Source organism: Thunnus thynnus, chromosome 17 (genome assembly GCF_963924715.1).
Source record: "Thunnus thynnus chromosome 17, fThuThy2.1, whole genome shotgun sequence".
NCBI lineage: Eukaryota > Metazoa > Chordata > Actinopteri > Scombriformes > Scombridae > Thunnus > Thunnus thynnus.
This window is the reverse complement of record NC_089533.1, coordinates 18,292,885-18,316,824: the sequence shown is the minus strand read 5'-3', so window position 1 is coordinate 18,316,824 and position 23,940 is coordinate 18,292,885. Positions and strand designations below refer to the sequence as shown.

Genomic DNA, 23,940 nt, shown 5'->3' with positions numbered 1-23,940 from the left:
AAAACCTTGATGTCTTCCACCTCTACTTATCTGACTGCAGAGAGGATGACAGAGAACAGTGGACACACAGTTTAACATGATGGACTATAGGACAGGACTGCTGCTTTTAACTATCTGCTGGGCAGGTGAAGATTTCCACTGATCTTGAGTTGAAGTTGTTGTTAAAAAGTTACCAGCTTAAAGAAACTGATTATTTTCCTTTTTCTGTCTTGACAGGTGTTGATGGTCAGACTCTGACAGAATCTGAACCAGCAGTTAAAAAACCTGGAGAATCCCACAAACTGACCTGTACAACATCTGGATTGTCATTCAGTAGCCACTGGATGGCCTGGATCAGACAGGCTCCTGGAAAAGGACTGGAGTGGATTGCTTATATCAACAGTGATGGTAGTACCAAATCCTACTCTCAGTCAGTTCAAGGCTGGTTCACCATCTCCAGAGACAACAGCAGAGAGCAGCTGTATCTGCAGATGAACAGTCTGAAGACTGAAGATTCTGCTGTTTATTATTGTGCTCGAGACTCACAGTGACTGGAGTTGGTTGAGCAGTTGTACAAAATCCTACAATACTCATCTTCTGGGCTAGTAGCATTTAGTAATCGAGTATGTTTAGTAATAAATTACAGCAACATTTGTCTCTGCATTATGTAAAGTTGTGTGTTCCTCAAAAATATTCTTTACTAAACATGAGAAACATCAACTTTCATGATACATTTGTCTGGGTGTGAAATAAAGAAAATACAAACTACTATAAATAATAATAGAGATGTTTAAGAATAATTAGCATTTCTGTAAATTAAGACATAATGTCTACAAATTATGTGGAATCATAAAATCAAGGAGTAAAAAAAAGTTGCAGTTTCCTTTATAAAATCACTAGAGGTCAGTGTCAAGTTTCTCTCTCCTCTTTTACAATAACGAAACACTCAGATCTGCTTTTCTCATTGATATTAACAGACTGACACTTGAGCCAAATCCTTATCTCGTCTAGGGCACCAAAATGGCTAGAGCCGGCCCTGAGTTCACTGTTACAATAATAGGAAACAGTCTTTGAACACATTTAACCGTGAAAAAAGTAAAACGAAATAACATGACATATTTTGATATATAATTATAATAATATTAAATAATACGGTGGAAGCATTTACCAAAAAGTGTTCTCTCTTCCTGACTCACAATATTTATATTTCAAGCGATGAATTAGTTGCAGCATTATTTCAACTGACAACTACACTTTAAAAGCTCTTCATCTAACAAGAAATGAAACATAAATAATCTTTAGAGTGACTCTAAACGGACAGAATGTGCAGCCTGAAGACACTGCTGTGTATTACTGTGCCAGAGACCCACAATAACACAAACCATCAGCAGACCTGAACAAAAACCCCTCAGTGCCTGAACACTTGTAACATGAAGCCACCAGAGGAGGAGCCCTCAGACCACTAATGATTTCAACACTAGTTCACAATAACGGGAAACAGTCTTTGAACACATTTAACCATGAAAAAAGTAAAACTTATACAACATGATTTATTATAATACATAATTATTTAAATATTAAATAATTCAATGGAGGCATTTACCAAAAAGTGTTCTTTCTTCCTGACTTGCGGTATTTATATTTTAACAACATTTTCTCCTTTTACTCGTGAGAATACAAGAGCTTTACAGCACTTTCACAGTCTTTAGTATGATCTGTCTCCAGTATAGATGCAAACATTACAGGTGACCTCAGTAGATCAAAATATTAGCAAAATGCAAATAAGTTAAATAAGCTGTGGTATTAAAATAAGATAAAGTTATAAACAACTAACAACAGTGTTACTTCTTTCTTGCTCCTCTGCACTATTATTAATGATTATAAATTAAAACAGGTGATTTGATGTCTTCGTCCTCTGCATATTGTAGATTAATGTTCACCATTTTTAAAAATGGTTCATCAGATTTTAGATGTCCTTTCTTGTAGGCAGCCATTAGTTTTTGTTCATGTGTATGAAAATCATTTTAGTTATCTGAGGTGAGATTCATCTCATGTTTTAGCAAAGTTAAGATTTTGTGTCATGATAATTCAGTTGTGAGTGTGTTAAAAATATGTATTTGTTGAGTGATACTCTGATATCCAACAACACGAGATGGTTGCAACTCAAACTTCAAACACAAAATTCAACTTTTGGAGACAATTCTGATTAAATAGAAGTTTCAAATATAGATTGCCTAATTCAAAATTAATTTAGCTTGTGTTGAAATTATTACATTATTGTTTTGCACAACAAACAAAAGGCCAAATTCTATCCTCCATGTGAGGACGAGTCAATTCAAAACTTGGTTGACTTCCAACTTCACTGATCCAACTGCAAATAAAATGAGAAAATTGTTTAGTTTCCACTGCGACTTTTGTTTTGTGCAAGGTAAAAGAGTATTGCACATTTTAAAAACTTCAATGCAGTTCTCTCCTTGCTGTGAGGAGGAGTTAATGCAAAACCTTGATGTCTTCCACCTCTACTTATCTGACTGATGAGAGGATGACAGAGAACAGTGGACACACAGTTTAACATGATGGACTATAGGACAGGACTGCTGCTTTTAACTATCTGCTGGGCAGGTGAAGATCTTCACTGATCTTGAGTTGAAGTTGTTGTTAAAAAGTTACCATCTTAAATCAACTAATTATTTTCCTTTTTCATCTTGACAGGTGTTGATGGTCAGACTCTGACAGAATCTGAACCAGCAGTTAAAAAGCCTGGAGAATCCCACAAACTGACCTGTACAACATCTGGATTGTCATTCAGCAGCTATGCTATGGTCTGGGTCAGACAGGCTCCTGGAAAAGGACTGGAGTGGATTGCACTTATCAGCAATGGTGGTGGTAGCTACATCTACTACTCTCAGTCAGTTCAAGGTCGGTTCACCATCTCCAGAGACAACAGCAGAGAGCAGCTGTATCTGCAGATGAACAGTCTGAAGACTGAAGATTCTGCTGTTTATTATTGTGCTCGAGACTCACAGTGACTGAGTTGGTTGAGCAGCTGTACAAAATCCTGCAGTACTCATCAGACCCCCTTTAACTCACATGAATCATGTATTTTCTCAGCTCAGGTGGTTCAAGAAAATGATGTAATTCCTTCAGACCCAAACATCTTTTTTGGAACCAGTGATATTATAATTTGGTTTTTAAAGTATATTTCCTGAGAGAGAGCATAATTTTTAATGATAACTCTTAATAAAGATTTGATTTCTCTTCTCATGTAAGAAAAAACTTTTTTTGTTGTTGTTTTTACATGAATTTCAGTATGTGAGCAGCTCTCTAGAGGCTCAAATATCTGCAACACTGAAACCATTAAAATGCCAAAGTTGATATTTGCCAATTTGCAATTTTCACTATATAAAAGTGACAATGGAGCAACATCGTAAAAAAACTCATCATGTCAAACCAAGTCAAAAAATTTACTTTCAGTATTTCCAGAAAAATGTCCGTTTAACACCATTAAACACTCAGAATACACAGTCTCTCTTTATTAACTCAAACATGTTCTTTTGTAGCTTTGTGTTTCCTCCCACATGCGGCTCTGATCTCTAAAGCTCCTCTTAGACATGCACCTCTTTACATTAATCTTGTTGATTTTTTACCGTGTCAGTCACATGTCCGAAGAAGCAGCAGGGTCAATTTTATGTAAATCTGAGTGCCTGTCAATCCATGTCTGAAAAGAGTTTAAATTGTCAGTTGCTGTAAATGTGTTTGTCTGTGTTGTGGAGAATAAAAAACAAAAACTGTAAGAAAACATTCTAAATAATAATAGTTTTTCCATAAACTTGCATCATAATATATGTGTTCCTATTAAAAGTGTCAGAATTTCTGCAGGATCCTTCTTTTATAGCCTGTCAGTGTCCTTCTTTATGCAAAGTGAACTTCCTCACAGTCTGCTATAAACACTTGATATCATGCTGTCAGTTGCAGCAGAAGAAGAGAAGCTCTCATCAGATCACCTTCAATACCAACCATGTTCTCTGTAGCTCTGCTGCTGCTGCTGCTGCTGGATCCTGTGAGTCTCACTGAGGCAGAGACACTGACAGTATGATCACAGCACACTGACTGTTCACTGTTGTTACACTGATTCAATACTCAACATGTTTTCCTCCACAGGTGTGAAGTGTGAACAGTTGACACAGCCAGCCTCAGTGACTGTGCAGCCAGGTCAACCTCTGACCATCACCTGTCAGATCTCTTATTCTGTGAGCGATTATGCTACAGCTTGGATCAGACAGCCTGCAGGGAAAGAACTGGAGTGGATTGGAAGTGCACGTGTTGGATACACCACAGACTACAAAAGAACTATTCACTAAAGAACAAGTTCAGTATCGACTTAGACTCTTCCAGCAACAGAGTGACTCTAAATGGACAGAATGTGCAGCCTGAAGACACTGCTGTGTATTACTGTGCCAGACACCCACAATAACACAAACCATCAGCAGACCTGAACAAAAACCCCTCAGTGCCTGAACACTTGTAACATGAAGCCACCAGAGGAGGAGCCCTCAGACCACTAATGAGTTCAACACTAGTTCACTGTTACAGTAAAGAGAGAAACAGCCTTTAGATTTTTCTAAATGTTTATCTTAATTTAATTTGACAGCAACTGTTTCCATCTATGTAAAGACTTTGACATTATAATCACTGATACATGACACTCAGTGAAACTCAGTGAATTACACTATTATACATTATTAAACATTAAATTGTTCAATTAATTAAATAAATTCAGTTGCCAACTTGTCTTCAAAAGCTCATCATCTGACAAGAAATCAGTCTAAAGAAATGCAGCTTCTCTCCCAAAACGCCATTATTTGAAAATAAACAACATTCAATCTGAATCATAAACCACCAACCTGATGTTAATGTTATAGTAATTAGTCAAACTACAGAAAATTTTGCTTTCATCATCAGTCTAAGTGTGTTTGTCAGCAATTCAAATTCTTCTTTTGAGTTATTTTAATAAGGTGTGTACAGTATTGATCTCATCTAGCCAGACTCAATGGTTGTGCAGCCTGGACAGTCTTTGACCATCATCTGTCAGGTCTCTGGTTATTCTCTGACTGATAGCAGCTATGCAACAGGTTGGATCAGACAGCGTGAAGGAAAACCAATGGATTGGATTTTGAATTGGTGGGGAGGAGGCAGAATTGATCCAAATAATGTTCTGAAGAACAAGTTCTTCACCACACAAACCTTTCTACTAGAAAAGTGACATTAACTGAATCTGCAGCCTGATGACACAACTGTTTATTTCTGTGCACATGTAAACTCTACAGTGATACAAACCACCAGCAGGCCAGAACAAATACCCTAATTTCCCTCATATCATTGATACATGAGTTCAACTTAACATGTACCATACAGACAGTCTTTCTCACTATTTTTGGGTCTCTGGATGTGATATTGTATTCCACATGGAAGGACAAGTCATAACTTCAACTATAACAGACTTCCAGTAAATGAGCCACTCCCTCCCCTTGATACTGTGATGCAAATCTTCAGTGTGTGCAGTGTACATCTGTCCTGCTGACTGGTCTTGTTGTTCTTGTGGAGCATCAGAGGTCACATCTCCAGCCTCAGGATGATGAACACACTCACTCTTCTGCTGGTTGCTCTCTCTCTGTCCTGTGAGTTCTCCTGCTTCTTGTTGTTTTATCTTTTATCAGACAACATCAACTGATGGTCAGTCAGTGATACCAGAAAACTTCCCAGATGACTGTTTGTCTCACTTTCTTCTGTGGTTCATCTCTCCTTTCATCTCATCAGGTTGTACAGGTCAGAGTATGGAGTCCATTCCTTCCAGTTCAGTGGTGAAAAAGCCTGGTGAGACTCTCAGTCTCTCCTGCAGGGGATCTGGCTTCACATTTAGCTGCTGCAGTATGCACTGGATCAGACAACCTTCAGGAAAAGCACTGGGATGGATGGGGCGCATTTATAGCGATGCAAGTGGAACTGATTATTCCAGCAGTGTGCAAGGACGAATAGAAATCACCAGAGATAACAGCAACAACATGGTGTATCTGAGACTGTCCAACTTAAAGCCAGAGGACTCTGCTGTGTATTACTGTGCCAAATACACACTGGTTAAAGTAAGCAGAGAGGCTTTACAAAAACTCCACAGATGATGTTTTTACAAAGACCCACAGGTGGCAGTAGAAGATATGGTTTGGAATAAAACTAACTAAGGAGAATAATGACAAAGCCTCTAAACATGTAAACACACACACACATGAATGCACACTGTGAAAGCAACAGCTGATGTTGGTATTTGTGACTTCCTGTTTTTTAGGGTTATATGTACCTTTTTATAAAAGTAATGGTTAATAATGATCCCATAAATTGTTTTGTACAGTAGGTCTGAAATTACAAACATACTGTAAATTGACATTTATGAATAATATATAAATGGCCCACAAATACTGCTGATCAGAATATATGAATGAATCTAAATTGGGTAAGAATTCATGTTAAAGTGGAATAATCTGAGATCATCTACATCATAAATGTTAAAATTATTATTAAAATATAGAAATATGTTCTAAATGTCCCAGTTTTTGATTTTTTTATCTAGAGATATGTGTGATGTGGTGTGTTTCTCTTTGAGGAGGAGGAGTCAATGCAAATCTCTGATCTCTTTCATCTCTACATATGTGTTGCAGAATGAATGACAGAGACTAAATCACTGACATACACGCTGCAGACTGGACAGAGACAATGTGCTTTTACAATGATCAGACCTGATTATTTGGTTGTTTTTCTCATCCTGTCAATTAACTGGACAGGTAAGAACCATTGTTGTTTTTCTGACGACCTGGTATAAAGATGTTATGGCTGCATGACAGTAGCTAATAAACAGTTTAACTTTCTGTAGGTGCTGAGGGTCAAACACTGATTGAGTCTGAATCAGTGGTTAAAAGGTCTGGAGAATCTCACAGACTGACCTGCACATATTCAGGATTCAGTAGCCATTACTGGAATGCTTGGATTAAACAGGCTGGTGGAAAAGGACTGGAGTGGGTTGCTACTATCAGTGAGACCAGTAGCTACATCTACTACTCTGAGTCAGTGAAAGGCCGGTTCACCATCTCCAGAGACAACAACAGAGAGCAGGTGTATCTGCAGATGAACAGTCTGAAGACTGAAGATTCTGCTGTTTATTATTGTGCTCGAGAGCCACAGTAGTCATCCTTACTGGGCTGATAGACCCTAACTATCTCACTTGTTTTGTGTGTTCAGTTGTATGGAAATAATAAAGTAGAGTAATACAGTACAGTATGTAAAGAGTAAATGCTGGACCATACAGTCACATGCAAAAACACGCACATACACATTAACAAACAGTAAAAACCGAAAAGAAGTTATTCAAGACTTAAAACATCTATTTTTCTCCTCCGTGTATCACTGACAACAGTTCTAAGTTCAGTTCAGTTCAGTTTTAATCCATCTTAACAGATGTATCATTGTAATAATAATGATTTACTTTATACTACTACAAATAACACTAATGCAGAACTATACTTATTTATCTATTTTGAAACCATAGCATTACTAGAGCCAAGGACTAACTAGTGTTTATTTAAACTCTTTAAGCAGAGAAAGGGTGCATACACTTTTATATTGTTTAATTTGTTGCCAGAAATTTGTAGCTTTTTCCCTTGAAAGTCAGATAATAACTGAACCTGTACAATGGGCTACAAATTTGGACAATCCAGTGTACATTACTCGACCACCTGGCGGAGATAAGATCCTGATTAAGGACAGGAGAAGGTTTGAAGAAATGATATGATATGATTTGAGAAATGATGGTTAGACAATCTGATAAAACAGCTTTATTATCTCAGACATGTTCTTGTGTATCTCTGATGTTCTCTGTAGCTGAGGCAGAATGGAAAAATTAAATTGTCTGTTTATTTGACTTCAAATGCATTTGTCTGACTTGTGTTAGAAGTTTTGTGAAGAATGAAAGAACATTAACTTTAAGTTACTGTTTTAAATAATACATTTGTATGTGTCAAAATAAATGCTAATAACACAATTCCAAGTTGACTATGTGTGACACAACAGTCCATCCTTCTTTTATAGCGTGTCAGTATCCTTCTTTATGCAAAGTGAACTTCCTCACAGTCTGCTATAAACACTTGATATCATGCTGTCAGTTGCAGCAGAAGAAGAGAAGCTCCCATCAGATCACCTTCAATACCAATCATGTTCTCTGTAGCTCTGCTGCTGCTGCTGGCTGCTGGATCTTGTGAGTCTCACTGGATTTGTCATAGTCAGCAGTTCTTCTTTATTTTGATATTTTGTCACAAAACATTTTCTTCTTTCAACAGGTGTGAAGTGTGAACAGTTGACACAGCCAGCCTCAGTGACTGTGCAACCAGGTCAACGTCTGACCATTACCTGTCAGGTCTCTTATTCTCTCGGCTATTGGACAGCTTGGATCAGACAGCCTGCAGGGAAAGGACTGGAGTGGATTGGAAGTAGATATACTGGAGGCTCTGCCTACAAAGATTCACTAAAGAACAAGTTCAGTATCAACTTAGACTCTTCCAGCAACACAGTGACTCTAAATGGACAGAATGTGCAGCCTGAAGACACTGCTGTGTATTACTGTGCCCGAGACCCACAATAACACAAACCATCAGCAGACCTGTACAAAAACCCCTCAGTGCCTGAACATTTGTAACATGAAGCCACCAGAGGAGGAGCCCTCAGACCACTAATGATTTCAACACCAGTTCACTGTTACAATAGCAGGAAACAGGCATTGAATCGTGCTTTCTGATAAATTCCAAATTCACAACTTACTAAGTTTATGAGAAAATATAATGAAATTCAGATAATTCAGTTTCCATAAAGTCCAAAACATAATAAATCTTAAATTAATATTCAGAACATATATCCACTGAGATAATACAATAATTTACTTTAATTTATATACCTGTAACCCTGATAAAAAACACTGAAGGGTTAATTCATTTGAAGAAAGAAAAAATGATAAGAGAGGAATTCAATTCCAAAGACAAAAATGGCTTTTTAAATCATTATCACCAGTATTAGCAGTATTCTGACAATAATTTAATGGAATAACTTAATTATCCTATTTATACAACATATACATATCTTATGTATACAACAAATTATAACCAGAAAACATTGTATTTCATGACTATATTCAGTTTTGTTAAAAAAGTGTCAGTAATATTACCTTTACTATTAATGTACATCTCAACTTGTCTGAAATGGTTTAATAAATATATTACAAAGTACATCGACTTTTTTTTTGAAGATATTCCTTGACATCATTCTGTTCAGTAAGACTTCAAAAGCTAAACTAAAAAAAGAGAAAAAGATTACCTTTGAAAATGGCACCATAAACAGCTCACATGCTGAGAGAGATTTTTCTGCCCAGTCAAGCCACCAGAAACAATCTGTTTCTGAAAACCTGATTTTCTTCTGTTTTTTTGGCTCCTTTGGCCTTGAACTGACCTAAACTTGAACCAAATGCTAGAGATGAGTATGGGCAACACATTTTTCAACAAGACAACTTACAAAGTTTTCCACTAAAGAGTTATAAAAACTATTAGAAGCTTATTTTAACAGTAACTGTTTCCATCAATTTAGATTGGACATTAAAATCAGTGATATTCTATGAAACATATATTACAGTGAAAATTAAACACTACTATACTTTATTAAACCTTTATAGTGATTAAAATAATTAATCTGTGCACAGTATCTCTGAGTTTTTGCCTCTTGTTTGTATGTGTAGTCTCTGCTCTCCAGGTCTCTGAGGTAGAGACGAGGTTGTGTGGTCCAGGGCCTACCAGTGTTTGGCAGCACCTGGAAGCTGCTTGGCATCTTCCTGGATCTATGTTCTTCATATACAGTATTTTTGCACTCTATCTAATGTTGTCATCCTGTTTCTCCATAGTGTGTTTTTACTGTCAAAAATAATAAAATGAATAAAAGCTGAATTCCATTTTGCTGCTTCAGTTTTAAAGGGTTGGTGTCATGGAAAACAAGAAAAATGAGCTTTGGGATGGATTAGGATGACGGTGAGGACCTCCTGTGCTGTAAAATTACTCTGTGCTATCTCCTCAGTCTTTCTAAGTTATTTGAAATTTTGAAATTTGCGGCTCAAGAGCTGAAGGCGTTGAGGTAGAACTCATTTGTACTTCACACCAGAAAGTCAAATCAAATATGCTAGGAAGCTTTAGCATGAGCCCACCACTGCCGTAACCTCTTTAGTCGGAGTTTGCATTTCGTCCAGATGTTTACATCAGGAATGGCTGAAATTCAATTTTGGAGACAATCTTCCCTCCATCATTGGGAAGTGGTTGTGTGTGTGTGTGTTCCAACTGTCTGCTTAACAAGACTCAGTACTTCAGAGGATTTTCAACTTTTTCATCTTCAATCTTTGGATGAAGTTTTAAAACAAGTTCACTCATAAACATTGTTTCTTTCCACTCAGCTGAAGGTATTTAATATATCTGTGCTAAAGCTAAACTAGTGACCTGTCGAAAAAATACTGTTGCTTTGTTATGAAACTTAGATGCAATCTTGCCGTTCTGAAACATCCTGTTAAAATCTGAACTGTTCAACAGCATGATGAACAGTATTCATGATCAGACTCCAGTTCATAGACTGCAATATACTGTCTCATGTTTCCAGCAGCAGCCATTACTCCATGTAAAGATGCGGCATAAGGGAACTGCATTATTCATTAGGTAGTATTCTGATTGGCTGGGGTGAAGGTGGGGGCCACACCTCCAGCCAGTCGGAGTAGCTGTAGTTTCTGAAACAGCCTGTTGGAGGACAGAGGTGAATCTGGACTATAAGGACAGATGGATTTAGAGAAATCTAAACAACTTTTGGTAAATAAAATGTTACAGATATGTTTAAAATAGACTTGGTATTTATAAAAATGAGTCAAAAAAAGGCCATAATACCAGATCTTTAAGGTTCCTGATATGGTGAATGCTGGCTCACTGTCACACTGTCATGGTTTACTGGTAGACTGGGACACATAATCAAAACTCTACATGAATTCAAACTGCACAAATCAAATTTATTTGTCTAGGGTCATAACCCTCACTGCACATTATGTCTGAGTCCAACAAACAACAGGTCTAATGGTCAAATCCAATCTGGTTCTCTCTCCCTGTGAGGAGGAGTCAATGCAAAACTTTGATGTCTTCCACCTCTACTTATCTGACTGCAGAGAGGATGACAGAGAACAGTGGACACACAGTTTAACATGATGGACTATAGGACAGGACTGCTGCTTTTAACTATCTGCTGGGCAGGTGAAGATTTCCACAGATCTTTATTTGACATATTTACATTTGTATTACCAACTTGATGCATGTTAGACTCTTTTTCCTGTCTTGACAGGTGTTGATGGTCAGACTCTGACAGAATCTGAACCAGCGGTTAAAAAGCCTGGAGAATCCCACCGATTGACCTGTACAACATCTGAATTCACCTTCAGCAACCACTGGATGGGTTGGATTAGACAGGCTTCTGGAAAAGGACTGGAGTGGATTGCACTTATCAGTGGTGGTGGTAGCGACACATACTACTCTCAGTCAGTTCAAGGCTGGTTCACCATCTCCAGAGACGACAGCAGAGAGCAGCTGTATCTGTAGATGAACAGTCTGAAGACTGAAGATTCTGCTGGCTGGAGTTGGTTGAGCAGCTGTACAAAATCCTACAGTACTCATCTTCTGGGCTGCTAGCATTTAGTAATACAGTATGTTTAATAATGAATTACAGCAACATTTGTCTCTGCATTACTTAAAGTTGTGTGTTCCTCAACAATATTCTTTACTAAACATGAGAAACATCAAACTTCATGATACATTTGTCTGGGTGTGAAATAAAGAAAATAAAAACTACTACAAATAATAATAGAGATGTTTAAAAAAATATTTCTGTAAATTAAGACAACAATATGTCTATACATTATGTGGAATCATAATATGAGGGGATAAAAAGTTGCAGTTTCCTTTACAGAATCACTAGAGGTCAGTGTCAAGTTTCTCTCTTTGCTTTTGCAATAAGGAAACACTCAGATCTGCTTTTCTTGAACCCTGTACTGAGCTAAAGCCTGATACAACTGTTTGACATGTTCATGGCGTTGAAATGTACAAAAGTCATTTGTGACTCTCAGTCTCACATTATTAATGTCCTCAGGTCAACTAATTCACAATTACGCAACACACAGTCATCTGAGTACCACTGATGTATGACTGAGCTTTAAGTTAGTTACATTTCATTAGAAAAAATTTATAATATACACATAATTTAAAAATCTGACTCTTCCATCACGTACTGTAGCTTCATTGAAACCATTGCTGAGAGAAGACAGCAGTAATCTATAAAGTCCAAGTTTCTCTGTGTGACTGTTTCTTCAAACATTTGAAAACACTGAAACCATTCAACGTCTTTCATGCAAACTCAACTTTTCATATTAACATGATCCTGCTGCTGTTGTTGTATTTCTGTTTGAATAAGTAAGTAAAGTCAACAAATAATTAAAAAATGTAATGAAATTAGAATATCATATGTAAAGCAGAGGTGATTTCCAGGTGTGTTTTCACTTTGCAGAAATAACAATCACCAGACTCTTCTATTAGTCTCCAGTTAGACCAACATTAATGCTTCATGTGTTTGATTCTATGGAAACTCAGTGATCCTCCTTGTTTCTCAGATTTTGTTTTACACGAAGTAAAAGAGTTTATATTTCTGATTGGATATTTTATTATTATTGACTAAAGAAGATAGAGATAAATGATATCCATATACTGAGGGGTTACATATTTTTGACGTATTTTCATCAGTTTTCTTCACTTTTATGCCTACTGGGGTTTTCTTTTGTCTGAAGTTCTGAATATGAATTATGAAAAGTTTGTGAGAGAGATAAAGGATAAAAGAAATAAAACAAAGTATAACAGTATAAAAAACATTTTTTCAGGAGTTACTTTTTTGTATTAAAACTTCATTATCATGTTGAAGCTTTTCAGTATTGCACATTTTAAAAAGTTCAATCCAGTTCTCTGCTTGCTGTGAGGAGGAGTCAATGCAAAACCTTGATGTCTTCCACCTCTACTTATCTGACTGATGAGAGGATGACAGAGAACAGTGGACACACAGTTTAACATGATGGACTATAGGACAGGACTGCTGCTTTTAACTATCTGCTGGGCAGGTGAAGATCTTCACAGATCTTGAGTTGAAGTTGTTGTTTAAAAGTTACCAGCTTAAAGAAACTGATTATTTTCCTTTTTCTGTCTTGACAGGTGTTGATGGTCAGACTCTGACAGAATCTGAACCAGCAGTTAAAAAGCCTGGAGAATCCCACAAACTGACCTGCACAACATCTGGATTGTCATTCAGTGGCTACTGGATGTCCTGGGTCAGACAGGCTCCTGGAAAAGGACCGGAGTGGATTGCAGCTATCAGTCAAGGTGGTGGTAGTAGCAAATACTACTCTCAGTCAGTTCAAGGCCGGTTCACCATCACCAGAGACAACAGCAGAGAGCAACTGTATCTGCAGATGAACAGTCTGAAGACTGAAGATTCTGCTGTTTATTATTGTGCTCGAGACTCACAGTGACTGAGTTGGTTGAGCAGCTGTACAAAATCCTGCAGTACTCATCAGACCCCCTTTAACTCACATGAATCATGTATTTTCTCAGCTCAGGTGGTTCAAGAAAATTATGTAATTCCTTCAGACGCAAACATCAACAGTGATACTATAATTTGTTTTTTAAAGTACATTTCCTGAGAGAGGATAATAAAGAACAAAGATTCAAATTATCTTCTCATGTAAGAAAAAAACTTTTTTTGTTGTTTTTTTTTTATGTGAGCAGATCTCTAGAGGCTCAAACATCTGCAACACTAAAACCATTAAAAGTATTTTATATAAAACTCCAAACCACCACACAGCTGCAGAAAACTTGTACTGTTACATGGTTTTGTTGTCACTTCACATTTTGTTTTAATGTAGTTAGCACACTGACTGTTCACTGTTGTTACACTGATTCAATACTCAACATGTTTTCCTCCACAGGTGTGAAGTGAGAACAGTTGACACAGCCAGCCTCAGTGACTGTGCAGCCAGGTCAACGTCTGACCATCACCTGTCAGGTCTCTTATTCTGTTGGCAGCTATTACACAGCTTGGATCAGACAACCTGCAGGGAAAGGACTGGAGTGGATTGGAATGAGAAGTACTGGATACACATTCTACAAAGATTCACTGAAGAACAAGTTCAGTATCGACTTAGACTCTTCCAGCAACACAGTGACTCTGAATGGACAGAATGTGCAGCCTGAAGACACTGCTGTGTATTACTGTGCCAGACACCCACAATAACACAAACCATCAGCAGACCTGAACAAAAACCCCTCAGTGCCTGAACACTTGTAACATGAAGCCACCAGAGGAGGAGCCCTCAGACCACTAATGATTTCAACACCAGTTCACTGTCATGAAAAGGAAAGAATTAACAGAAAGAAACCATAATGTATGAAATGTAAAAACCTATATTATGAAAGTATAAAATATGTTGTTCATTTATTTTTAACAAGAATTGATTTCATGGTGCTGTAGATACTTTAATGTTTTAATTAGTATTATGTCACAGTATGTATTCCTATGGCGAAAAAATCAATTATAATATGTTATTTTTTGTCTTAACTTTTATTTTTATGAAAAAGACATGCAAGAGGTAACATTACCACATGCATTTCCCCAAATTATCTCCCGGTGGGTGAGATTAAGATTAATAAATACAAAACATAGTGTCATCTCATGTTTTAGTGAAGTTATTTTGTGTCATGATAATTCAGTTGCAAGTGTTAAAAATATGTGTTTGTTGGGGGAAACTCTGATATCCAACAACACAAGTTGGTTGTAACTCAAACTTGCAACACAAAATTCAACTTTTGAAGAGAATTCTGATTAAGTACAATTTTCAAATTTAGATGAACTAAATCTAAATTCATTTAGCTGGTGTTGCAATTCTTCCATCATTGTTTTGTCTGTGAGGACGAGTCAGTTCAACCAAGACAACTTGGTTGTCTTCCACCTTTACTGATCCGACTGCAGAGAGAGAGACAAACTGGTTACTGTAGTTTTCAATGATATTGGTTTTACTCAAGAAACAGAGTTTATGTTTCACATTGGACATTTTATTTTTATTGACTAAAGAAGATGGGTATTAATAACATCCATATACTGAGGAGTTACATATTTTTCATGTTTTCATATTTCTCATCAGTTTTCTTCACTTATATTCCTACTGGGGTTTTCTTTCCCCCTGACATCCTGAATGTTATGAGCACTTTGTGAGAAAAACAAAACAAAGCAAAATTTGTTCAGGAGGTACTTTTTCTATTAAAACTTAATGATAATGAGTATGAACTTTATATTAAAATTATTATTGCACATTTTAAAAAGCTCAATTCAGTTCTCTGCTTGCTGTGAGGAGGAGTCAATGCAAAACCTTGATGTCTTCCACCTCTACTTATCTGACTGCAGAGAGGATGACAGAGAACAGTGGACACACAGTTTAACATGATGGACTATAGGACAGGACTGCTGCTTTTAACTATCTGCTGGGCAGGTGAAGATCTTCACTGATCTTTATTTGACATATTTACATTTGTATTACCAACTTGATGCATGTTAGACTCTTTTTTCTGTCTTGACAGGTGTTGATGGTCAGACTCTGACAGAATCTGAACCAGCAGTTAAAAAGCCTGGAGAATCCCACAAACTGACCTGCACAACATCTGGATTGTCATTCAGTAGCAGGTGGATGGCCTGGATCAGACAGGCTCCTGGAAAAGGACTGGAGTGGGTTGCAACTATCAGTAGTGATGGTAGTAGCAAATACTACTCTCAGTCAGTTCAAGGCCGGTTCACCATCTCCAGAGACAACAGCAGAGAGCAGCTGTATCTGCAGATGAACAGTCTGAAGACTGAAGATTCTGCTGTTTATTATTGTGCTCGACACTCACAGTGACTGAGTTGGTTGAGCAGCTGTACAAAATCCTACAGTACTCATCAGACCCCCTTTAACTCACATGAATAATGTCATCAGTTCAGTTAGTTCAAGAAAATGATGTAGTTCCTTCACACCCAAACACCTTCTTGGAACCAATAATATGCTAATTGGGTTTTTAAACAAAGAATCCTAACGACAGTTCTTCAGAAAGATTTTAATTCTCTTCTTACCTAAAGCAACATTTTTTTTTACATGAATTTCAGTATCTGAGCAGCTCTCTAGAGGCTCTGAATGCCTGTGGCTTCAAACATGTGCAACACTGATACAACAAAAATGTATTTTATGTAAAACTCCAAACCTCCACACAGCTGCAGAATACTTGGCAAATGATGAATTTACATATACAGTAATAAATGTTTAATTAAAATTACAGATACATAACCTTTTCCATGTGAGACTATTTATAACTTTCAATTCATTCATAGTAGACTCACCAAAGACAGATTTTGATAACTATTTATTAATGTTTTTTGTGGATGATAATGTGTTTTTATCCATTATTACACAACACTCAGTATTAGACTAAAATCAGTTCATCTACAATAATACATGAATAAATGGTAATTCATTTAAAATAAAATCATAGCACCATTTTAAGTTCACTAAATTAACAATGTATCATAGTGCACACTATATATTCAGTCTGGACACTTGATAAGAAAGACTGAACTCTTCACCTCAACGTGATGAATAGAAGTAACAAGAAATAGATAAATATTAATTCAACGACATGTAAATAAATATGACTCATAAGGAAGTGAAGTGTGTGTGTGTGTGTGTCAGTGAGAGGACAGAAGAGCTCACATCAGTTCAGCTTCAACATCAACCATTATCTCTGTAGCTCTGATGCTGCTGCTGGCAGCTGGATCCTGTGAGGAGCTTTCAGTGGATTCACACTAATAAACACATTAGAAACACTGAATGATGGAGATAATGTTGATTTCTCTTTCCAAAGGTGTGTACAGTATTGATCTCATCCAGCCAGAGTCAATGGTTGTGCAGTCTGGATAACCGTTGTTTTTCTGACAAACCTGGTATAAAGAAATTATGGCTGCATGACCGTAGCTAATGAGCAGTTTAACTTTCTGTAGGTGCTGAGGGTCAAACACTGACTGAGTCTGAATCAGTGGTTAAAAGGTCTGGAGAATCTCATAGACTGAGTGAATGTGGAAAAAAAGAGTAATAAAAAACACTGATTGCATGATGCAATAATATAGATACTAGAACATTATAATCACTGATATATGACATTATGGAATAAATGGATTACACTACTAGACATTATTAAACCTTAAACCATCATGTATTAAAAGAGATTGGTGTCAGCTAAAAATGCACAAGTCAATGCTTTTGCTAAATAGTCTCTTATTTCTCTGACTCATAATGTCTCTATGTAGAATATTGAGGAACGAATAACAGCAACATTTCAACATGCACCTTGCTTTTAAAAGGAAGCAGTGAAACCCCCAAAAGTCATGTCTTTTCCATAACTTCATCATTTAAAAAGATTAACAATATATTATAATCTGAATAACTACAGTGTTAGTAAGTTCACTGAATCACTTCTCTTCAGCCTTCATGGTGTCATGTATTGTGAGGGTTGGCCGAGCAGCCAGGTACAAAAAATGAGGAGGTACAGGCAGAGTTCAGCAGTCCAAGTGAATTTTATTTGCCGTCAGTGGAGTCCTTTGCAGATATTTACAGTGGACATGAATATCTGGCCAAAATGGAAAAAAAACCAAAACCTAATTAACCAAAAGTAAAAAAAATAACCCTTTTCTCAAAAATAGGAGAATACACACAAAAAAAGAAATCAACTCTAAACTGCACTTTGATTATACCCCCTGAGATTAGGCCCAAGGCAGGAGCTGCAGACTGAAGCTGTGTCTGTCTCTGTATGACCAGAAAAGCCTCGAGTCATCCCAGACTTCTCCCTCTTATACAGGTGGACTCCACCTACTCAAGAGAACAATATCAATTATCTCTTACAAAACACTAACGAGGACAGCAGTGTTAAATAACAATATACTGTCAAATAGAAATTCATTGAAGTTTAGTCTAAAATGTGTTTTTCCTTAAAAAGAGTACTTTAACAGTCAAATACCCCAAAAGAGGCAAAACACCCCTCCCACTCTACCACACTTAGTCTCTTCCCCTGAGAACCCCTCTACTTAACCAGATGAACTGCACTGGCTTCAGTTTGCCAGTTCCTTGTCTGACAGAGGAAGAGAAAGCACAGCAGAGAAAATAGCTGAAGCACAATTTAAACTCAATAAACTGAGTACTTATAACACAACTACAATGTGTCTTCTTTTTTACCACAACATTTTAAATGTGTGCATTGTCAATGCAAGTCAATGTTAGCAAACACCTACACACTAAGTAAACAAACTTTGGGATAAAAATCTCTGACCAACAGTAAGATTGAGAGGAGAGAGCTGCTGATGCATGTGTGTGTGTGGCATATGTGCCTTAAGGGCACAGGGCTTCCCTGTGACATGTATCATGTATCATGTCTATGTAAAATTATAGAAAATTAAGCTTTTTTAATGATCAACCAACTTCCTGTTTTTGTTTTTTTTCCTGTTTTTGTGAGCTGGAGAAAAAAACACACTAGAACCCGTCATCTTCATTCTTCATCTTCAATGCATTTATCAATGTTTAGATGTTCAATCAATCATTGGTTTCAGTTCATGTACAGTATGAAAATCACCTTGTAGACCTTGTTTGAGATAGGAAAGCAGCATATCATATATCCTATTAAGTATTTATTTTTGCCAAAACTAAGATTTTGTGTCATGATAAGAACAGAAATTATTTTGCTCATTTGTTCTGGGGAGACTCTGGTATCCAGCAATTCAGAGTTGGCTGAAACCTTTTTTTGTATATGGTTAACTTTCCAGTAGTTGTTTCCAGTACAGTTTTTGCTTGTAGTGTGCACTGTTTTGGGATTTTTCTTTTGAAATGTTATTACTTAAAAAAATAAAAAATAAAAAATACAATAAAAATCTATTTCCTGACAACAAATCAAAAATCAGACCAAAAAAATGTAACTTCTGAATCAAATTCAGGGCAAATTTTAAATTCACATCGCATAAAAATATTAATTAATTTGGCAGAGTCACGACTCTGACTATACATTGTAATAATCTGAGTTCAACAAACAACAGGTCTAAATGATGGACAAATCCAATCCAGTTGTTTCCTCCCTGCAAGGAGGATCAATGCAAAACCTTGATGTCTTCCACCTCTACTTATCTGACTGTTTATTCTTGTGTTTGTGAGAGTGTAATTAAAGTCACATAAACAACAAATCCTGCAGTAACAAACACTTCCTGGGATTTTTGATCTAAAACATGTCCTCCTTATCGTCCTCCTTTCTTATATGATTCTTCTCTCAGCAGTAATGTGTGATAGAGTTCAGTAGGTGAATGGATTAATATAATAAGGTTTTCTTACTCCTGTTTGTTCTACAAATGTGTCAGTACAGTGATCAATCTGATTCTCTCCTTCCTGTGAAGAGGAGTTAATGCAAACATTTATATGTCTTCCACCTCTACTTATCTGTCTGACTTATCTCCACATTCACAGAATAAAACAGGCAATAAAGTTTTCTAAATCAGAATATGAGGAAAAGGAAGCTACATCCATCACAGGCAGGATCAGATTCACATAAATTGTGTCTTTATTTATTTATTTATTTGTTTTGGTTATTTTTACAGTGTTTACTTTGTCAACCAACTGCTTTATAGTTGATTTAGTTTTTTATTCATAACACATGTGTAACCACCACAGATAAAGGCAAAATGTGATGATTATTGCTACAGAAAGTATTTCATCATGCATGAACTAAAATAGTTTTCTTCTAAGTTACAAGATTTAGTTTTTTGCATATCGTCACACAGGTTTCAGTTCCTGAGCAGCTGTTTATCTCGAGGCTCCATGTCTGTGCCTTTAAACACCTGCAAACACTGAAACCGTTAAATCTTTTATGCAAGATTAGGTTTTCACACTATTTACATGATCCTGACTGCTGTCACTGTATTTCTTTTTGCAGCAAATACAATACATACATACTTACAGTGAGTAAATTAAAATATTTGTACATATATTTTCTGTTATTGAAGAATGTCTTTGACCCCCGATGTATTTATTATAATGTGAATACTACAGTATAACTGAAGCTGTTCAATTTTAGAAACATCAATCCTCATTTTAAAACATATCTAATCTTATTATCTAATAATAATACTTTAACTTCTCAAAATTTACTCAGCTTGTCTTTCTAGTTATGTAGATGGAGATGTCTTATTGCAGGCTCAGACTACAGGAGTTCTGGGCTGATTTATCCCCGATTCACCCCTCCAGACAATCAGAGGAAAAATCTGGTCTGGGACCACGGTCAGCACTCATGTTCTGCCCAGATTATCTGCTAATGTGAGGAGTTTACAGATCCAATCTTAAACCTCCAGAACTGCTTGCAGACTCATCAGGGCCGCCCCGATAATTTCAAACATGTTTGATATTTAGGAGTTAAAATCCGGATGATTACGACACTACTTTTCAAGCAGGACCACAATAGCCAATGAGAGACACAAGTCCACAAGGAGACGGAAGTGTTACAAGCTAACGTTAGTGCAAGACTGCAGATAGAACCTTCTCATGCTGGAGGCAAAACATTTTTCCTCAGGATGGCGACAGATTTACTCGCCCTACTCTGCCTCTGATTGGCTAGGACTTGTTTCGTTTGTTGGTTAGGTTGCTTAGGTTTAGGCATGAGGCAACCCAGTCTCACATCAAAATGTATAATAGCTATGTTGGTCCACAGTGCAAATCGTTGGGTATCAGACAGACCGCATCAGTCTGGTGGGCAGACCATAGGAGTTGCTGCCAGGAAGTAGCTCATTTTCCTCACTGTCCTTGATAACTCGACAGTATGATAGGTTAATGTTATGGCCATCCATTTATTTGGTTTGTTTTGTTGTTGGTCTTTTGCTGCTGTCTGTCTGCTGCTCTTCTTTTCAGAGCATTTCCAAATTTACTTTTTTGTTTGTTACTTCTTTTTTGACAAACTGGGGTCTCTGTCAATGTCTGAACTGTGAATGTCATCACTGTCATCACTGTGTCTGCTGCAGGACTCAAGTAATAATATTAAACAGACACAAACCCAGTTAGCAGCATGCAGATAGCGTTAGCATCAACAGCTACTGTAGCAGCCTGAATGTATCTCATATTCTTACATATTAACATTTTGGCTTTTAATGCTGTCATTTTTGAAGTTGTCATAGCAACTTAAGTCACTAATAATAACATGATAATAAAGTAATTAAACTTAGAAAGCTTGCTGACTAGCATGGTAGATGAAGGTAAATATCTGCTTCTTACTGAGTTCAAACAAGATAAAAAACTGACTTTCAACTCAGTTGGTGTTTGTATCAGTGTCATACATAATTATTCTGATAAAATAATCAGTTTGGAGGTCTCAAAACATAAGATTTAGCAACAATTCATAATATTTTCAGCTCCTTTAACCACAGTCATAGAGCAGTGAGATCACATGGTAAAGAGACAGAACCTGATTGGTCCTCCTGTCTACATGGTAAATGGTAAATGGCTGTTTATATAACGCTTTTAACCAAAGCTCTATATATTCTGCTGCTCACTCACCCTTTCACACGCACACTCACACTGATGGTGACAAGCTACCAGGCAGGATGCTGGTGCAATTTGGGGTTCAGTATCTTGCACAAGGACACTTCAAAATGCAGTCAAGAGTCGAGGAACCACCGACCTTCTTATTGATGGACGACATGCTCATCTTCCTGAGCCACAGACACCTCATTCCCATATATTCTCATATATTCCCATACAGTACAAGCGCTGATTGGTGCTTTGCAGATCAAACCTCTTGGCACCAAGTTTAAGATTGATTTCTGATTGATAGAACCTCCATTTTTCTCAAATTTTAGGGTCAATAATGTAAGAGTAGTTTAATGTGTATAATTCAGTTTTGCCAAAAATGTCAAGTAGAACCTTATAATTCTAAGGTCACGTCTTCTTACATGCTGAGACATGTCTCTGTTTCTTTTTTTTTTTTTGCACAAACATACTGCATAAAATCCAGATAATGAAAGTTAAGAGATGTGTCATGAGAGGTCAAGAAGCAACAAGCTTATACAACTGACCTCCCCTCAACTTAAGGAGAAAAACAAACAATAAAAAAAGGAAGAAAAAAACAAAAAACGACAACAACAAGAAGCACACAAAATGAGCAGAGTAATTAACCAATAAAAAAAAGAAGATTTTTGATAACACGCATGTAGAAAATGAGGTGTCACAGGTCACATCGACTTCTTTCAAACCTCTAGAGGGCGGTCTAGAACTGACTGGGTTTGATCCTCATACTGATCATGATAAATCATGTGCACTAGAAGTAATGTCAAGAAAGACCACAAGTGATTGGATTGGTTTTTATCTGACATCAGACTATTTTCACATTGATTCATGTAAAAATTGATCTGCATATATTACATGTTCCTCTATACTCATTCACATTTTTTTCACTATGGTGTTTTTGTTACCTGATGTGGTGTCTTTTACAAAGATGACACTTGCAGAGAAATATGTTTATTAAAGTATAAAGTGTTTATTTTTTAACTTTTATTCTGTTCCAGTATAATTAAACAATCATGTACCTTAGAAGCACTGAAAACTTTGAATCATTTTTCTTTTTTTTTTAAAGAAAATTGAATCACAATCCTTATGAGTCAGTTGACAAGCATTTCCAGTACTGCAGTGTTCAAAATTAACTTAGGAGATTAGAAGTATAAGAGTTTGGAGGATTCATTTCTGCACAGTGAACATACATTCTCCACCAAACATGAACTGAGGTCCGAGTCCGATCCAGTTCCTCCATTTGAGGAGGAGTCAATGCAAAATATCTTCCTCTATTTATGTGACTGCAGATGGATGGTAGGATGACAGAGAACAGTGGACACACACTTTAACATGATGGACTTTAGGACAGGACTGCTGCTTCTAACTGTCTTCTGGACAGGTGAAAATATTTACAGATCTTGGGTTGAATCTGTCTTCAAATTGTTGCCAACATATGTAGAAAGTGACTGTTTTCTTTTTTTTGTCTTGACAGGAGTTGATGGTCAGACTTTGACAGAATCTGAACCAGCAGTTAAAAAGCCTGGAGAATCCCACAAACTGACCTGTACAACCTCTGGATTCACATTCAGTGACTACTACATGGCCTGGGTCAGACAGGCTCCTGGAAAAGGACTGGAGTGGATTGCTTATATAGGCACCTACAGTTCTCCTATCACTTACTCCCAGTCAGTCCAGGGTAGATTCACCATCTCCAGAGATGACTCCAGCAGTAAGCTCTATCTACAGATGAACAGTCTGAAGACTGAGGACACAGCAGTGTATTATTGTGCCCGAAGACACACAGTGAGAGACAGTAATAGGAGAGTCATACAAAAACTATTTCCTCTGTTAACCACCACTGATAATATTCATTCCTTCAGTATCATCTTTCTTATAAAACTGACTGTGATGAACATTTGTTTTTATTGTCAGACACAGAAATTCTGTTTTTATTATCTGAATATTTAGGAGTTATATTGTCTAATTTATTTTTTATTAAACTAATGAAACAATAGAAACTTACTTGAATATAGAAAATTAAAGTAGAGACATATTTCTTTCTTCATAGGAAAAAGATGTTTTATATTTTGTTTCTTGGAAGAAATGTTTAGAGGAGATGTAAAAAGACTGTTGATAGTTGAGAATGATGATAGTTAAATGTTTTGTATATAGTG

The 23,940-nt window shown here is 36.7% G+C and overlaps 3 protein-coding genes across 3 annotated transcripts in view; all 3 read left to right on the top strand.

The window, feature by feature from the left end:
- Positions 1-2,684: 2,684 nt before the first annotated feature.
- Positions 2,685-6,236, top strand: LOC137168339 (uncharacterized; the record flags this gene model as incomplete). The annotated part of the gene is made up of 4 exons (XM_067570880.1): positions 2,685-3,004; positions 4,011-4,039; positions 4,141-4,301; positions 5,649-6,236. Coding segments are annotated over 4 exons (1,017 nt in total), but the record flags the coding sequence as incomplete, so codon positions are not given.
- A 1,999-nt stretch (positions 6,237-8,235) lies between these two features.
- Positions 8,236-16,073, top strand: LOC137168338 (uncharacterized). The gene is made up of 6 exons (XM_067570879.1): positions 8,236-8,278; positions 8,361-8,510; positions 11,428-11,538; positions 13,335-13,508; positions 14,120-14,400; positions 15,731-16,073. The coding sequence occupies exons 1-6, from the start codon at positions 8,236-8,238 to the stop codon at positions 16,064-16,066; spliced, it is 1,095 nt and encodes a 364-aa protein (XP_067426980.1). The 3' UTR covers positions 16,067-16,073.
- Positions 16,074-22,907: 6,834 nt separating this feature from the next.
- Positions 22,908-23,940, top strand: part of LOC137168337 (uncharacterized) — an 85,189-nt gene continuing 84,156 nt past the window's right edge. Inside the window, exon 1 of the mRNA XM_067570878.1 lies at positions 22,908-23,165. Coding sequence (XP_067426979.1) covers positions 23,117-23,165 — 49 coding nt within the window. The 5' untranslated portion in view covers positions 22,908-23,116. The remainder of the gene's footprint in view (positions 23,166-23,940) is intronic.

What these genes read in the sequence shown, in the direction of transcription:
- LOC137168338 (XM_067570879.1), top strand. Translation starts at nt 8,236, where the DNA reads ATGTTCTCTGTAGCTCTGCTGCTGCTGCTGGCTGCTGGATCTT. An exon ending in GCTGCTGGCTGCTGGATCTT is followed by an intron (nt 8,279 to 8,360) that starts GTGAGTCTCACT and finishes TTCTTTCAACAG; the next exon opens with GTGTGAAGTGTGAACAGTTG. An exon ending in AGGACTGGAGTGGATTGGAA is followed by an intron (nt 8,511 to 11,427) that starts GTAGATATACTG and finishes CTGTCTTGACAG; the next exon opens with GTGTTGATGGTCAGACTCTG.